This window comes from Panulirus ornatus, chromosome 16 (assembly GCF_036320965.1).
Source record: "Panulirus ornatus isolate Po-2019 chromosome 16, ASM3632096v1, whole genome shotgun sequence".
Taxonomy (NCBI): domain Eukaryota; kingdom Metazoa; phylum Arthropoda; class Malacostraca; order Decapoda; family Palinuridae; genus Panulirus; species Panulirus ornatus.
In genome coordinates, this window is record NC_092239.1 from 5,808,243 (window position 1) to 5,826,425 (window position 18,183).

The window sequence follows — 18,183 nt, forward strand, 5'->3', positions numbered from 1 at the left end:
CTAAGGGTACATAGTCTTCCGCCGTGTACCAAGAGTGATATATATATATATATATATATATATATATATATATATATATATATATATATATATATATATATATATATATAGTGACCGACATGGCACGAACAGAAGTTTCATTTATCATGGACTGTTGCCCATAAGAATACGTTTGAATTTTTCGCATGCATGAGCAACAACATATCGTATATCTGAAAAGTATTACCTTTGGTGAAGAGAAATCATTGGCTTTCTTCAATGATGCAATTGGGTAGGTTATATTACATATATAAGAGAATGTTGAATGCAAAATTCGATTATATTAAAGCATGCGCTTCTCTGACTTCCTCTGTTTAAGGTTTACCTTCTGGATTTCTCCTGCGGTTCTGTCTTTCGCTGAGTTGCTCTTATGGACGAACGTTGTTAATCGTGAGTATGAAGTGTATCACTGTTCATCCTTTTGATTCTCGAATATTTCTCGTATATTATAGTGAAAAGCAATGAAACATGGCACAGGAGACGATTTGATGTTGAATCAATGGGTGATTGTGGAAATCCTAGAAGATAATAGGTGAAGATTCCCTGACATGCCTCCTTTCTGTGCGTTGGTCTAGGTAAACAAACTTGATATTTTCTTGTTTATGGTTTATGTTCATCAGTGGCTACTGATTCCCCCTTGATTATAAGCAGCCACAGAAAGAAATAAAAGGCGCTTTTATGAAAATATTAAGGAAGGGTACGCTGAGTCGATTGAATTATGGCGTTCTTGATGCGTATTTTTCGTTTGCTCTTGTATGAAGAACACTTTTGGTGTAAAACATATGTATAACACAAAATGGTTAGCTTTTACTGAAGTTATGTAAGTAATTGAAAGACAATAAATGGTCTACAAATCTTAAGCATGATTAATTTTACTTTGGTGTTTAGGTGAGAGCATGGCACAAGGTGTTGGTGATAACCTCAGTGTATTTTTTTGTATTTTTTTTTTTTTTAACCACAACTTGTTCATGTTTTAAAGATCTGAGGAGCAATAAATTGTAAGATTTTTATTGAATGACGGATAGAGTAAAGTTTAAGTGGTAATGCTTATAGAAGGTACAGTTCGAGGTATTGTATAAGTATGGCGAAATTTGAGTACAGATGCACCTCTTTCAAGATATTGTAAGTAATGGAATTGGGTGCCAATGAATTCAATACAATGCGTATTGCTGGTCGAGAGTTGGAGTTTAGGTATAGCAGAGTGAAGGGTCAAAGCACTCGTATTGAGGTAAGATTGTAAGATAGACGGTCGTAATGTTTAATAGAATTTATTTGTTAGTTTGCTTCCTTAGTGTGTTCGAGATGATCTAATGTGTGATTATTGGTGTAGCATTTTTTTTTTATGCAGGATAATGGGGAGGGCTTCGAAGTGGAGGAAAATTGTGTGTAAGAAAAACTTGCCATAGAAACTTGAAGATGTAGGTAATGCTTTTGTAACATATTTAAATATAGGAATGATGTGTATAATATTGAAAACTCAGTTTTGAGTGAAATAGGAAAATCGCACTTGAGAGTGGTAACGACTCTGGAAGCAAAATGCTCATCATAACCCTAGAAAATGCCTGTCCCTATCCTTAAATATTTAAGATTTGCTAATTAGGTAATACCTTTGAAGATTTGAAACCTATAAAACTTTGTGTGTTTTGGCCTAAATGGTGAAACAATTCACTATTGGTCACCTGGGATACTGTGGTTCACATGTTCATTTTAATTTTAGTTGACGTTAAGCATCATTTTTGTAGTACGTAATCTGATTCAAGCATAGATGCGACTATTTTTGTTTGAATTTTCCAATTTTTGTTCAAAACCTTATTCAATTTTTTAGTCTCCCTTGTTATACATAGTCATCTCTCTCATTTCAGGCGGACATCCTACAATTCAGCATGTCTGACGTGGAAGGGTTAGTAGATGCTTCTTTCTGTACAATATTGTTATTTATCAGAAATGGATGATTCCATTGAATTGTACTTGATTAGTTCATGTAGTTGTATTATATGCAAAGTACTTTAGTAACTAATATTGACTAATCTCATTACAGAGACGTTAGTGTTCCCATGGCTGTCGGTGGCTCAATGGACTTGAACACCGCAGTCCAGGAAGTACTGAAGCAGGCACTTATGGAAAATGGGCTTGCTCATGGACTCCATGAGGCTGTCAAAGCTCTGGATAAGTAAGCAGATAATGGTTTAATAGAATTATTTTCTGAGTATTTAATTTAGTTAGATCAAGTAGATTACCTTCCTGCACAAAACGCGTCTTGCCCAAGGGTGGCTTGGGTTACTTTGTTGGCTCAAGTTGCTGTGTGATGGCTTAGACTGTGCAAGGGAAGAAGAGAAATGATCTTCCCTAAAATGGTCCCCCAGGACCTCTTTCTTAATGTCCAATTGGGGTTGAGCTAAATAGGGTGGATACAATTGTGGAAATGTGCATCCATTTGTGAAAGTAGTTTTTTAAGTACAAAGACTTCAGTTTTATGAATTTAATATTGGCTTCATAAAGTATGGTATGAATGACATTGGAGTTATGAAACTTAAGAAAACATTGTTTTAATTTCATGATACAATACCTTGTTTGAGATACATGATGCAATACCTCGTCACAGATAGGAATTCAAACCATGATATAGTAGATTGATTTCCCATCATCAAATGATTATGGTTCTGAATTTTTTTTAACACTCATACCCTCAATAGTGCATTGGTCAGCAGTTGCATCCACAAGTCTTATGAACCTGGGTTAAAATCTTGGACAGGGCAGCCAGACCAAAGCCAACCTAGCTGTTCATTCTCTCTCTGGGGATGATCAGTGAATGAGCACTGTATCTAGGTGTATCTAGGTGCGTTTTGGTTATGACATGGTATTTACCATATACACTGTTCAAAGGTGGTGCTTTACTTAATTGAACTCTCCTCACAAGCAGGTTATTAGTATAACAAGGCAAAGGTGAACCAGTCCTCTGATTTCTGTGTCATATGGAATTTGATAAGAATTTGAATAAGTGAAATTGTCTTGTTAAAAAGGTAAAAGTGGTTAGCAATTGTAGTTGTAACCTTGCAGGCAGTTGGGATTATTAGCTGGTGCTCTGAAGGTTGCTTGAAGAGGGGAAGACTGGCGAGGCTGTGACAGAATGGGGAGGGAGGGATGCATAGGCGCAAGCAAGAAATTTCACCAAATCAGAAATTGTGCCGTTTGTTGAGTTACAAAGGTATTAGTATTGCCATTTATTTTAATGGATTATTTGGTTTGAAATTTTAGATAAATGAAGCAATAACACCATGATAAATTTTACTCTAATATTCTTATTATCTTGAGCATTGAGAACCAATTTTAGTAATATTACATTAACTGATTATTACATTTGATTATTTTTATAATTCTTTTTATACTTGTGTAGATATAAAGCAGAGTTTTGTACATGTCTTTCTACATTCTCATTCCATATATCATAACATTTATATTGATACTCATATATGACAAACATGTTGGTCTCAAGTTATCTAAATGATTATAGATGTTCAAAGCTATTATAAAGTCTCGTTAGTCTTAGATGGCAGAGGTAGTTATTTTGTCAAGACTGCTCTGGTTTTTATATTAATTGTGTTCTTTCTCGATGTACCCCAGGCGCAAGGCTGTATTGTGTTTGTTGGCAAACAACTGTGATGAGCCTGGCTACTCCAAGTTAGTTGAGGCTTTGTGCCAAGAGCATCAAATCAGACTTCTAAAAGTGGATTCAAACAAAATGCTGGGTGAATGGGCTGGGCTCTGCAAAATTGATCGTGAAGGAAAGGCTCGTAAAGTTGTTGGCTGCTCCTGTGTTGTTGTTACTGTAAGTATGGATGCTTAATTCTCATGTCAGTTTGTGTGGATGTGTGTGCACATTGCTTTATTATCATGGAAAGTTTTTCGTTGCTAGAATAACCAGCAAAGAGAGTCAGGCAGCATTAATGGTGTTTACAAATCTTATGTTTTTGTGTTCATTTTCTAATTGGTGAGGGAGCAGATGATGAATGGCCTGTTTCTCACATCCTCTCTCCCGCTATCATTTATGATTCTCTTAAACTAGAACCCACCCCCCTATCCACAGCCAAACTTTCCTTAAATATTTCTAGAGTTTGTCTGTGACATGACAGGTCCTCAAAACTGGGATTTGGTATTACCCAAGGAGTACTAAAGGGCAATGGAGGTTGGATATTGTGCTCTACAAAGGAGTTTTCTGAAGTGGAATTATGATTGGGTGATCATCACTTTTGTGGTTATCAAGGAATGGAAAATTAAGTCTTAAGCAAGGATTCTTGTCTTAACTAAATGCTTCCTTGTTTTGGTATTAAGTTGTGTGAAAGAAATTAGGTGCATTGTTATGATGGCATATGTTTGTATGAGATTGATTTTATTAAAATGTAATAGCATAACTGAAGCAAGTAACAAGAGTATAAATATTTTGATTTCATGATTTGAATAGTTGAGCCTATGGTTTAAAAAAGAAAGTGGTAAGAATCCATATAGTTATGATCACATCTTCCATCGCAGAAGCCTGATAAATTAACATTGAATGCTCTTTGGATAGAACATATGCATGAGTGAAAATGAAGAAATATTGATAGATGCAATATAGGAATTTCTTAATTTTAAGCCATTGAATTAGTATATTTGCAGATTCCCTTCCTGCACAAAACGCGTCTTGCCTAAGGGCGACTGGTTAATTTAATCAGTTGCACATTGATGGCTTGGACTGTGCAAGGGAAGGAGATAAATGATCGTCCCCTACAAGCTCCTACAGGACCTCTTTCTTAATGTCCAATTGTGGTTGAGCTAGATGGGGAAGATACAGATCGGATGATGTACTCTCAGTTCTGAGAAAGTATGTTATTAAAAGGAATTTTAGTGATAGTGAAGGTGCCTTTGTAGCTTAACCACTCAGATTTAGTAACTGGTAACAATAGCCAATACGTGTAAAAGGGACTAAAAGTAATTGCTAATAACTGCAGTTCTAAACAGGAGACAGAAATGTAGATTGGGCAGTAGATTTTGTGGAGTTCATATTCATTTTGAATTCATGCTACAGGATCCATTTCCTGGTTATTTACAGTATTGTACTATGTCTGCATATCCTTTTCCTTGGTTTTTGTAAAGTTTAATTAAGGTAGATTAAGTAGTTAACTTGTATATAATAATTTGTCCAGTATACTTGTATGCAATTGCTGCTCAAATTATAGGAATATAAACCTTAGTATATCAGTGACGTTCCCCCCCATTGTTTCAGGATCATGGAAAGGAGACCCAGGCTTATGACGTAGTGAATGAATACTTCAAGAAAAGGGGACAATAAGGAATTCACGTGACCTAACTGTGTAATGCGTAAGTATCTTTAGGATGTTGCTTGTTTTTTTATGACAGCACATGATGATCAATTTTTGCAGAATTACCATGTTGTTTAAATAAGCTGATTTAATGAGTCTGACAGCCTTATCATTGCTTTAGACTGATGTTTCGATAGCATTTCACTGTCATTATTTTCTCATTTCAGGTCACAGAGGAGACATTCGTCCTACCAATTACCTGAACCAAAACTGTATCCTGTCATGCTCTTTTAAAGGGCCACTGGAACCATATATGAAATAAAGTGAAAAAAAGGGGGTTGATGTTTCATTACCAAATTGCTGTTTCACCTTTACCAGATTTTTGAAAAGTTGATACAAAATCAATGTTGGAATGGTTAATGCCAAATCAGATGATAGGATTTGGATCTGTTGCAGGAAACTGTGGAGTGGACGGTTGCTGAATGAAAGTTATTTAATCGGTCAAGGGAGGAACTGGAGCATTTTAGATGCCTTTCGGTGGACATGATTGGATGAAATAGAAATAAGCCAAGGCAAGGAAGATGAAAACGGTGTATATAAGAAATTGTAGAGGGATTAGATGATTTAGGCATAGGTCAGTAAATTAACGTATATAAGTCGGAAGTGATGGGATATAACGTGTGCAGTTAATAAGCTGTGACAGGTATTAAAAAAACATGATCACAAAGTTACCTATTAAAGTGTTATTTAGTGACATGTATTGAGATAAAATCTAATGGTTTTAATTTATTATTAAAAATAAAATTGTAATTGCACCATTAGGACAGGTCCTTGTTCAATAGCATTTTTTGGCATCATACTTATAATATATTATTATGATGTAATGAATCAGTGTAAGTTGTATTTGTAAATTAATAAATTTGTCGCCTCTTATTTTCAAGAAAAAATAAAGCTTTGACTTCAGGTAAAACTCCGTTATACATGCGCTATTTTTTAATTACTTATTATGCAACATGAATGAATTTGTAATATATTATATGTAGTTAAACTGCTTAATCAGAAAATACTGTAGCTCGGCTAATCTTTTAGTGCTTGCGTAATTATTATAAGTTAATATTATAGAATACGAGAATTAGCTCTGTAAATTATTTCAGCGATAGCGGTATATATTTCGCGATTTACTGCATATCTCAATCATTTACTACATTCGTGATTTTTAGAGAACTGTTTTGTAAAAGTTTATGCAGTGATATTTATCGGTAGCTTTAGCTTATTTTATGGGATTGCTTAGGTTTTGTTTCACAGGCACTAGAAGACAATATTAGAGCTTCATCAATAGCATTACAGTTGACATCCACAGATGACACCAGAATAAAGACCATTTCCCCGAAATACTTATGTACTGTGGAATTGTGAAGGGCTGGGAGGAGAAAGTGTTGCTTTGATTATAGGAACTAAACTAGAGATATTTCAAAGTCCGATGATCAGATAAATATGATTATCTTAAGACATTATTTGGTAAAGAGGTGTGATAGAAAATGCAGGTTATAGGTTTCAAGCTAGGGCATATATGTGATATATATGTGTGGGAGGCAAGTTGTTAGAAGCAGTGAAAAGTTTTTATCGAGGATGTAAGGCATGTGTACGTGTAGGAAGAGAGGAAAGTGATTGGTTCTCAGTGAATGTAGGTTTGCGGCAGGGGTGTGTGATGTCTCCATGGTTGTTTAATTTGTTTATGGATGGGGTTGTTAGGGAGGTGAATGCAAGCGTTTTGGAAAGAGGGGCAAGTATGAAGTCTGTTGGGGATGAGAGAGCTTGGGAAGTGAGTCAGTTGTTGTTCGCTGATGATACAGCGCTGGTGGCTGATTCATGTGAGAAACTGCAGAAGCTGGTGACTGAGTTTGGTAAAGTGTGTGAAAGAAGAAAGTTAAGAGTAAATGTGAATAAGAGCAAGGTTATTAGGTACAGTAGGGTTGAGAGTCAATTCAATTGGGAGGTGAGTTTGAATGGAGAAAAACTGGAGGAAGTTAAGTGTTTTAGATATCTGGGAGTGGATCTGGCAGCGGATGGAACCATGGAAGCGGAAGTGGATCATAGGGTGGGGGAGGGGGCGAAAATTCTGGGAGCCTTGAAGAATGTGTGGAAGTCGAGAACATTATCTCGGAAAGCAAAAATGGGTATGTTTGAAGGAATAATGGTTCCAACAATGTTGTATGGTTGCGAGGCGTGGACTATGGATAGAGTTGTGCGCAGGAGGATGGATGTGCTGGAAATGAGATGTTTGAGGACAATGTGTGGTGTGAGGTGGTTTGATCGAGTAAGTAACGTAAGGGTAAGAGAGATGTGTGGAAATAAAAAGAGCGTGGTTGAGAGAGCAGAAGAGGGTGTTTTGAAATGGTTTGGTCACATGGAGAGAATGAGTGAGGAAAGATTGACCAAGAGGATATATGTGTCGGAGGTGGAGGGAACGAGGAGAAGAGGGAGACCAAATTGGAGGTGGAAAGATGGAGTGAAAAAGATTTTGTGTGATCGGGGCCTGAACATGCAGGAGGGCAAAGAATAGAGTGAATTGGAGCGATGTGGTATACCGGGGTTGACGTGCTGTCAGTGGATTGAATCAAGGCATGTGTATGGGGGTGGGTTGGGCCATTTCTTTCGTCTGTTTCCTTGCGCTACCTCGCAAACGCGGGAGACAGCGGCAAAAAAAAAAAAAAAAAAAACTAATTTGTGTGTGTGTGTGGTTTCATCAGCATTTACGTTGTATGATACCCTGTGATATTTGTGACAATTGAAAAGAGATTCAAAATAAGATGAAATATTATATACATTAAAATTTTCTACAAGGCTGCTCTCTCCTGCAACTCGCATCATGTATAACTGATTCAGCTTGTCATTTGTGCTCCACCTTCACGCTTAGCATGAAATAATGTAGCTGGCCTTATACAGTCCCCCTTTCTATCATACTCTGAATCTATCTTATCCAAACATAAATTTCGAGATGATGTAACATGTGCCGCCGCAGGTATCTGCTGTTGCGAGCACGCTAGTTATATTAAGCGCCAGGATCGTGCAATATAAACATCTTGATTGTGTGCGCTACCTTGGCTACCGCCGTCTGCTGGACGTAGCACTTTCTCTAAAAGAATACGGCAATGTTTCCAGTGTCTTTCTTAACGAGACATGCAGAACGATTAAGTGACTCGGTTAGATTACTACGGAAATGGAAATTTCGTGGGAACAAGATCAATATGTTGCACAAGAGTCAGTCAAAAGGTGTCTTAGCAAGACACTTCGTCACTTCCTTTGACCGTAAGTTACCACCAACCTGATATGTTCATGACTTAAGACATTGATTTGTGGTGCAGGATCCCCAGGATTCCTCTGTATTGGACCTTTCATGTATATTTTACCCTTTTTTATTGCAGAATATTTATGACAATGTAGTCTACTTTATTTCTGAAAAGATTTGTGCCTTTGGCTGTTAACTGTTCCACTCTTGAAGTGCTCTGAGCGTAAATGATTCCTGTTTTCTTGCAGAATTAGTCACCATTCATTGCAGTTTTAATGTGTGACCTTTTTTCCATCAATAGTCTGCCAAATCTTCCCATACTTAGCACTATCAAGAAATAGATATGCATACTTAGACTGTCACATATATCTCAAGTCAGTGACCACAAATCATTTAGTTTATCACTAATATGTCTGCCCTTTGTTGTTAGTATCATAGACTGAGGTATTTTCCCTTTCCGTAGTCTTTCTATTTAATATTTCAACTCTGGTAGTAGTTTAGTGGCTGTACGTTGGAACATCCCCTGTTTTTCAAGGAGTTTAATGCAGTAAGATCAGAGCCCCTATCCACAGTCAAGCCTCACAGACCTCCGTGTGTTTCTGCTGACCACTTCATATGCCAAGGTCCTGATCATAAGTATAATTTACTTTTAATATTAGTTTTTTAAAATTTTATAGAAATACATTTGATTGTGGAGCCACATGATAACTATTTCCGGCCAAACGGTGTTTTGAAGTGCTTGCAATTACCAATTTGACTTGTTTGGGGAGGAAGTTTTAAACTCGTGGGTCCCCATCTCTTGAACACTGTATTATCATACAACCTCTTAAATTCATGTGAGCTTTCATATTGACCAAGTCCTCAATCAGTTTTCCATTCCTCCACTTGTGTTATACCATAAAAGTACTTCTGTATATTCTGATTATTTTCTTAAACAAGCCATTCTTGCAGGATAGAATGTTTTTGAAGTGATAAGTGGATTTTTAAAAGACTTAAACCACAGTTTCAGCTTATTTTTTGCAAAAATGTAGCAACCTAGCAGATATCTATATGCAGTGCTTTGATAATGATTTGTCCTCATCAATAGCCTCACAGGGACTCACAGAGGAACAGTTAGCTATCCAGAAGTTGGCAACAGATTTTGCAAAAAATGAAATGCTACCAAACATGGCTCTATGGGATGAAAAGGTGAGGAGTAAACTGTATTGTGGTTCTTTTAATCTATTGTGCATCTTTGTGTATCTAAGTTATATATATTTTGCATAACCATGAATATATAGAGTTGCTTTTCTTCAGTTGATAAATTTACTTTCAACTAAAAACTTATAAAGTGAATTAGAAATAGCTGAATAGGTTACTGTATTGTATGACTATTACCTTCAGGTCAGCAGTTAGCTGCTTCTCAGTGCCCAGTGTTTGACCTTCCAATTAATATGGTTTATATTGTATTTTGCTCATGTCAAAGGCATTCAGTACAGTATTTGCCCAGTGTTAAGTGTTGTACTACACAGTTTATTTTCGTAGGAGCTGTTTCCAGTTGATACCATGCGCGCAGCTGCAGCTCTTGGATTTGGAGCCATATATGCTGGAGAAGAGTTTGGAGGTACGGGACTAAGCCGCCTTGATGCATCTATTATATTTGAAGCCCTGTCACAGGGCTGCACATCAACAACTGCTTACATTAGTATTCACAAGTAGGTGTAAAACTATGCTGTATAGGTTTGTAAAGAAAATTTGGCAAAGTTCATTGCTGAGGGTTATTCAAAGCAGAATGATATATTTTGACATTGGTTTTCCTTAATATTGACTGAAACTTTCTTCTATATGAAATATGTGTTCCATTCTCCGACACCTGACAGTTTAGCCTTTCTATTTATTCTGACTTTTTTAACACTAATTGATGTAATTTGTGTTCATCTGCAAAGGTAATTTCAGATCCATAAAATTCATAACCATTTCAGAAACACTTAGAAGTACATATTCATACAGTCTTAGTGGCACGATCCTTAGCATACCTCCACACAGGCATATAGAGCCTCATGCTGTCTTTTCTTCTTTTAATCTTTAACCCTTCCTTATCTATTCACAACCTGTTGTTTTAGCATGTGTGCTTGGATGATTGATAAGTTTGGAAATACAGCTCAGCGAGAACAATGGATTCCTGAGCTTGCTTCGATGGAAAAGTTTGCTTCATACTGTTTAACGGAACCAGGCTCAGGCTCAGATGCTGCCTCTCTCTTAACATCTGCCAAAAAAGATGGGGAAGATCTCATTCTTAATGGATCTAAGGTGAGTGAGTTCAAAAGATAACTCACTTCCAAGTATTCTCTCACCTTGTGCATTGCATTGCTTGTAAGATTCTCTTCAGTACTTGTCTTTATTCATAACCATATGTATTATACTCACTGTCTACTTGTACTATCCCCTTTACCCTATCAAGTCTCCAACTACAAACTTTGTCATTGTTTCCTCTCCATGGATAGTGTTAGTATATATTACCATACAACAACTTATAATTCATTGCATGGATCTTTAGTTTCCCAGCTTTGAAGCCATCTGGGTCAAAATCACTTAACCATCTGTGATTTTGCTTTTATGATTTATATGCTTTCCTTCCGATTCCTCCAGCTGTGTACAACTCTTCAACTATATGACCTCTTGCTACAAAGCATAGCTCTTCTCATCCATACTATGAAATCCTCTGTGCATGGGAATCCAGTGAACTTCATAAAGGTTGTAGGCTATACTCAGGACGATTCTGGTGGACTTAAGGCCCCTCTTTATTGCTGCTTAATGATCTAAAGTAGATGTTTTATCACCCAATACAAGTTCATGGCCACTTTTCCAACAAACTCAGTCTCTTTTATTTTGTAGCCTGTTTACCCTCCAACTTTTCTCATGGTATTTCTTCTCCCATAGGGTCTTCTTACCACAATATTGTTTCTTGTCACTTCTGACTGGGCATGTTCAGCCCTTAACTTCTCAAAACACTAACTGTGGTGCTTTAGGAGAGTTCCTCTCCCTCTTTTGCAAGTAGTATTTTGGCCACTACTCTTGTGAGCTGTTGGCATGTGTCCCTGCCACCACTGTGATACGTCCTGTCAAACAGCAAAGCTGTAGAACACTCTTCTTTCATTTTCTTCCAACCAAGATGGACATGGTTGGGGCGCATTTTGCCTGTGCCGTGTTGGTCATTAAAAATAATAGTCTCCTTGCAGTGAAGGTCATTTAGTTCATTTCTTAGCTTGTTAACATCAGTGACCACTTTGTTGCTTTAGAGGTATTTCTTCATTAGTTGGAATTGATAGATAACCTTTATCCATGATTTCTCTTAAAACAGTCCCTTCTGTATGGATCAGGTGAAATGTTGATATAACGAGAGTATCCAGAACCTCAAAGTAGTAAAGCAGAATCATAAAAGAAATATAGGACTTCAATGTTTATAATTTTAAGGTATGTTATCTTGAGTCTGTTCATATAGTTTTAAATAGTGATGAATATTTTCAATAGTCAAAGATATGTAGAAGTCCAAAGATCCTCATAACAGCTCACAGACTTGAAGGGCTAGGTCATTAGATTGTGTGCTTTTATTGAAAACACCAGGCAGTGTCATCATGCAGTAACTATGAACATATGGCACTCCCACTATTTTTGGCTTCAGTATCATTTGGGGAAACAAAGCCACCATTAGTGGGAGAAAGGCATCCAAAGGAATTTAGGTAATAATTTTACATCTTTCATGTTAGTGCCTCTAAATGTGACCGTTTTTAATGGTATGCTGTGCTCCGTGTGTGCAGTGTTGCAGTTAAACACTGGTGTTTATGACAGGCATTCATCAGTGGTGGAGGTGACACAGATGTTTACCTCGTGATGTGTCGGACAGGAAGTGAAGGACCAAAGGGAATCTCTTGTGTGCTTGTTGAGAAAGGAACTCCAGGTAAAGTTTCCATGCATACTGTATATTGTTAAAACAATATCAACTGATACTTTCTTTGTTACTGTATTACTCAGTACTGTTGGGGTAATAGGGATCACTTATAAGAATTATGTTAATCAAATGAGTTGGCTAGAATGGTAGATTGCTGTGATGTGTGTACTAGAGGATGTTGATATTAAACGTGGGCTAAGAGGAAGGTTCTTGATTTTCAGAAGATTTGTGCAATCATAAGTCATTTCTTTGTGCATGAAGATGAATTTCATTATTTTTAGGTATGGATGAAGGCAGTACGTATGAAATATACATGTTTATGTATGTATACGTCTGTGTATGTGTGTGCATATGTATGTATATGTTGATATGTATATGTATGCATATGAGCATGTATGAGCGTTTATGTATATATATGTGTGTATATGACTGGAGGGGTTATTCTTTGTCTGTTTCTTGGCGCTGCCTCACTGATGCAGGAAACGGCAATTAAGTTTAGAAAAATAAAAAATATGTATATGAAAGTGTATGGTTGTGTTTGTATATAAGTGTGTATATGAGTGGATGGGTCTTACTTTTCTGTTTCCTGGCTCTAACTTGCTGACCCAGGAAACAGCGATCAAGTATAATAATGATAATAAAAGAATATCCAGAAATGCTTGGTACTACTATGAAGTATCTGAACAAGACCCTGGAGATCCTAGACTTGGAGTAGATAGGAGAGTCACCCTCTCCTGTACCTTGAAAGGGTTAAGTAGTAAGAATGGTGACACCATAAAGTATAGGGCTTTCCTTAAGCGAGTGCTTGGCATTTGCACCAATTGTCTGTTATGGTTATTATAGATTTGCCAGAATAGTGAAGGTTAATTGTGAAATAATGTATGTTTTACCATTCAATCAGTTATAATGCATGCAAAAATGTTCTGGATATGCAAAACAATTTAGGGTACCCTTATGATTTTTAAATGTAAACAATATAGGATTCTAATGTTACAACATATTGCAAGGTTAAAGTGGTATTATTTGTTATCTCATTACAGGTTTTGTTTTCCATCTGTAAAACTGCAGATTATGTGTCCAGAAGTAATGCTGATATAGTAAAATGGATTAAGAAAAATGATAATGAATATCAAACTTTTGTCTTACAGGGTTAAATTTTGGCAAAAAAGAAAAGAAAGTAGGATGGAATTCACAGCCAACACGAATGGTGATTTTTGAGGATTGTCGAGTACCTGCCTCCAATATAATTGGCAAAGAAGGTCAAGGATTCAGTATTGCAATGAAGGGTCTTAATGGAGGACGCATCAATATTGGTAAGAAATGTATGCTTTTTTTTTCCTATTCTGAAAAAGAAACATTGTTAGTAAAATGAACCTTTTAAGTTATTGAATATATCTGGTATTTATTTCAGTGACAGTGGCTTTGTGATCATGAAAGTAGCTTTAAATAATTTTTCAATTATACACCAGTTTTGTCAGGCACTAGTGTATACACATCACTTGTATTGTTTATTAGCATACATATGTGCATTTAGTGAAATGAGTGGTTACTGATTTTTTATTAGTTCAATTTTTTTGGGGAGCCTGTTGAATGTGTTGTTCATCTGTATTTCAGAAAATTGTGGTGAAAAGAAATGAGTACATATTGAATTGCCAGCACATTATAAAAAGTTATTTGATACAAAAAGATATTTCAGCTTCCTGCTCGCTGGGTGCAGCACAGGCCAGTATTGATGCAGCTGCTGACCATGCCAGAGTTCGCAAGCAGTTTGGGAAACCTCTTGCAAGTTTTCAGGTTAGGAATATTCTTGCAGAAGTTTTACTTTCATCGTTGCATGCTTCCCCTCTTCCTTCACAGCTGCTTACACTCTTTCACGCACACTTATGCTCATATATTTATTTACCTTCAAACTTTAGTCAGTAATTCGAACATTATGATTATTAGATTTATTTTTGATAAACATTGCATGTTTGAAAGTGGGCTCTAAACAGCCAAGTTTCACTAGAAAATAGTGATCGTGTAGCATCAATAAGTGTAGAATATGTGATGAGAGATTACGAGTTGGATAAAACAGTGAGGAAATAAAAGATCTAAACAAAGTCTGGAACAGGATAAGTCTTGGAATAACGATAAGTATCGACACTATGATGACCATTTTATAAACAGAGGAGGTTTTGAGATAGGGTATAATGTTAGTCATTTATAATGTACTTACCTGTATTAGTACTAAAGATAATGATATATGACTGAGAAATAGTAGTTGCTAGGCAACCAGTAACCAGGGAGGTATATTACCAGTACTGCCCACCTAGGTATCAGGAGGGTTAGTGATGGCTGCAGAGTGAGCCAGCCCTAGTGCAGCCCTTTGGTAAAACAGGAGCAATAGATAGAAGTAGTAGGTAGGAACATAAGGTTGGAGCATTAGTTAAAACAATAGGCAGAAGTCGTTGGTAGCAACATTAGGCAGTATTATGTAGAAACATTAATACATACACATTTGTATGAAGGGAGCTCTCTCACTCTCATATCATAGAATTAGTATCCTGTAAACTATTATAGTGTGATGTTTTAAGAACAGTGTTCTCTACCTGTGTATTACAGAACAGTCAGTTTCGCTTGGCAGAAATGTCAACTGAGCTAGTAGCTTCACGGCTGTTGGTGCGCAATGCTGCCAGGGCTCTTCAGGATGATCATCCAGATACTGTTACTCTGTGCTCCATGGCAAAATATTATGTTACTGAGAAGTGCTTCAAGGTAAGCTTTTCTTATTGGAAACTGCTCCAATTTGAGTTGTATGTTTATTTTGCTTAGTATGCACAGTAAAAGCTCGAAATAAACAATCACTTTGTTGTTAGTGTGCTCTTATGCCTGTTGAATGGTTTTCACAAATAAAGTTTTTTGTGGTTTTATACATTTGTTTAAACAGTTAACTCTTTGTCAGTGGGGTCATCCTGCTTGTTTCAGCTATATTTTGTATTCTTAATCCTTTAAGTTGGTAGGTAGTAGTTTGTAGCCAGCCAGTGACTGGGATATAATTACCACGACTACCTGCCTGGGTATCAATTGTGTTAGTGATGGCTGTGTAGTGAGCCAGCACTTCAGTGGTTGTCAAGTTGCACTCCTTTGACCCAGATTGCTGTCCTTTCTGTCTGCCTCACCTACTCATGAACTATTGGCATTCTGTCTGCAAATGTACAATCTCTCCTTGTTATACATAATACTTGACAACACTTCACTTGCACAACTCATTCTTTGTAATTCTACATTTTCCTGTGGTGAGAACTATGTGCTAGCCCTTCCTTTTATAAAATGGTAGGAATAATCTATAGAAGTAGTTGGTAGGAACATTTAGACAGGTGCATTAGGTTGAAACATTAGGTAGTAGTGGTTAGTAGGAACTTTAGGTAGGAGCCTCTGCAAACACTGTTACAGTTGCCCTCTGCCAGTGACCTGTGAAGGGTTTGGCATTAAAGGCTGAATAGTGGCACTGGAGTTCACTTGTTATGAAGACTGTATTGCTGTGGCCACCCCCTTAAAGGAGTTCCAGTAGGGAACAGGTGTAAGAGAGAGAGATAGAAAAATAGATCCTTAAAAAAATCTTTAGCTCTTGATAGTTATATTCATCTGTTTCCTTTGCAAGTTGGTAATGTAAGTTTGACCAGGTTTGAATCTGTGCCCCCATTTTTTTTTCATTTTTTTTTATCTACCATTTTCCTAAATGCTAAACCTAACAGCAATATGAGGACTTATATGGATGCAGGATTAGGCCTCATTAGAGTTGTCAGAATAAAATTCTTAATGATTTGCATGTTAAGACAGTATAAGAAACTTGTCACCATTTTAATTCCTGTTACAACTAGGTTGGGCCAGCACCCTCCCTGCTGTTAACCGTATTACTTGCCAGTAGGCTTTCTGTTACTTGTTTGCTCTCTCTGTGTATCAATCTCAACTGCACTTTGAGGCACAAGACTCAGGTATTGAAAGGGTCATGGTGCACGTATTGCCCTCATCATCAATCTTGTCCGTAGGATTCCTAGATTATTCTGGTACAACAGCTTTACCTCCACCAAAATATATACAAGTGCATAGCAAGTAGAAGCCATCTACCCAGTTAGTTGATATCTTGGTGGTTTAACAAATCCAGCAGTTTAACAGTGCATTACTGACTGAAACCTTGTACATTTAATGGGCTACCCTCTTCCTATTTTATTCTTGTTTTTAAAAGCCTACCACCTGACTGGTGGACTGCTGGAAGATAATGACTGATGACTCAGGAGTCAAAAAGAAAAAAAAAATGGTTGTGTATTTTGAATATGTATTTTTTTCCTTTCTGATATTTCATAATGCAATAGTAAAAGAATTGTGTGTGTGTAGATCAGTAAGTTTTTGCTGCCTTTCTGTTTTATAGTAGTTTAATTTTTTTGGAACATCATTTAACTAACAGATATTACAGATACATTCCATATATCTGCACCATATTTACAGATCATTAATGAGGCCCTGCAGCTTCATGGAGGCTACGGTTACCTGAAAGATTACCCTGTTCAGCAATACTTAAGGGACACACGTGTTCATATGATCCTTGAAGGAACTAATGAAATTATGCGACTTATCATTGCTCGCAGTATCCTTGCTGAGTAAAGACAGCTGTAAATATTGTATAGTGAAGATCGTAATCAAAACATGAAATTGAAAAAATATGAATTTTATTTAATATTAATTACAGGTATGAAGGATGCAAAAACAGTTTTAAAGATGTGGTGGAAAGAGATGTGATTCTTGTATGAAATGGAAAAACTAGTGCAGGTGAAGTGATAAGTAACGGGGGTCAATTGAAAGTGAAGTTAATGGGTCTTAAAATGTGTGTGTGTGTGTGTGTGTGGGGCAGTCAAAAAAAAATAGGTGTGTCTGAAAAATGGATGACAACGATTGTTCTACTGTATCTGTAAGAATAAGAATGATTGTAAAAATTACAATATTTGTAACATAGTTGTGAAGGTATATGTTAGGATTGTGATTATAATGTAAAAAGGGTTGAAGGACTCCTTGTAGGTGATGAACAAGGTGGATCTACAAAAAGAAAAAGGTGTGTGCAGCAACTGTGGGTTCAAGCAAAGTGCTTGATAAAGTTATTAGGAAAGGAGCTTAGTAAGTCCTGACTCTTTTTGATGTGCATGGAAGTCTTTGGAATGCTGGTAAAAGCTTCTGTAATGGAAGTCATATCTACATGAGAGGAATGAATGTGGTTGTGTTAAAGCACTATTTTGTTGTATTAGTTTTAAAAATTTTCGGATGAAATATTGTATTGGATGGGAAATGAGTGGGACATTTGCAGCCCTAATGGACCAAGATAGAATAAAAATTACCACAGATATATGAAGATGATATACTTCAATTAGCTGAATCAGGGTAGAAGTTGGATACAGTGTAAATTTGCTGTGATGAAGTTGAAATTCATTGTACATAAGAGTATTGCACCTGAAGAAATGAGCAATGTATTACCTGTTTGAATGGAGAATAAGTTGTTTTAGATGAGTATAGATATCAGGCAACAACATTCAGTAAGGATTTAGTAGGAAAGATAAAGTTTTAGGTGATCATGCAAGGGAGAACTGGAGTTGCACTGAAAT

At 36.6% G+C, this 18,183-nt stretch overlaps 2 protein-coding genes across 2 annotated transcripts; both read left to right on the forward strand.

Annotated features, from left to right (window-relative positions):
• Positions 1-334: 334 nt before the first annotated feature.
• RpS12 (ribosomal protein S12) lies at positions 335-5,673 on the forward strand. Its single transcript, XM_071671144.1, has 6 exons — positions 335-429; positions 1,902-1,939; positions 2,078-2,209; positions 3,661-3,865; positions 5,300-5,394; positions 5,564-5,673. Exons 2-5 carry the CDS (start codon positions 1,923-1,925, stop codon positions 5,363-5,365), a joined length of 420 nt encoding a protein of 139 aa, XP_071527245.1. The 5' UTR covers positions 335-429; positions 1,902-1,922; the 3' UTR covers positions 5,366-5,394; positions 5,564-5,673.
• Positions 5,674-8,412: 2,739 nt separating this feature from the next.
• LOC139754088 (isobutyryl-CoA dehydrogenase, mitochondrial-like) lies at positions 8,413-17,544 on the forward strand. Its single transcript, XM_071671146.1, has 9 exons — positions 8,413-8,645; positions 9,713-9,813; positions 10,150-10,319; positions 10,728-10,914; positions 12,454-12,562; positions 13,702-13,866; positions 14,250-14,347; positions 15,155-15,307; positions 17,039-17,544. Exons 1-9 carry the CDS (start codon positions 8,489-8,491, stop codon positions 17,192-17,194), a joined length of 1,296 nt encoding a protein of 431 aa, XP_071527247.1. The 5' UTR covers positions 8,413-8,488; the 3' UTR covers positions 17,195-17,544.
• Positions 17,545-18,183: the final 639 nt, after the last annotated feature.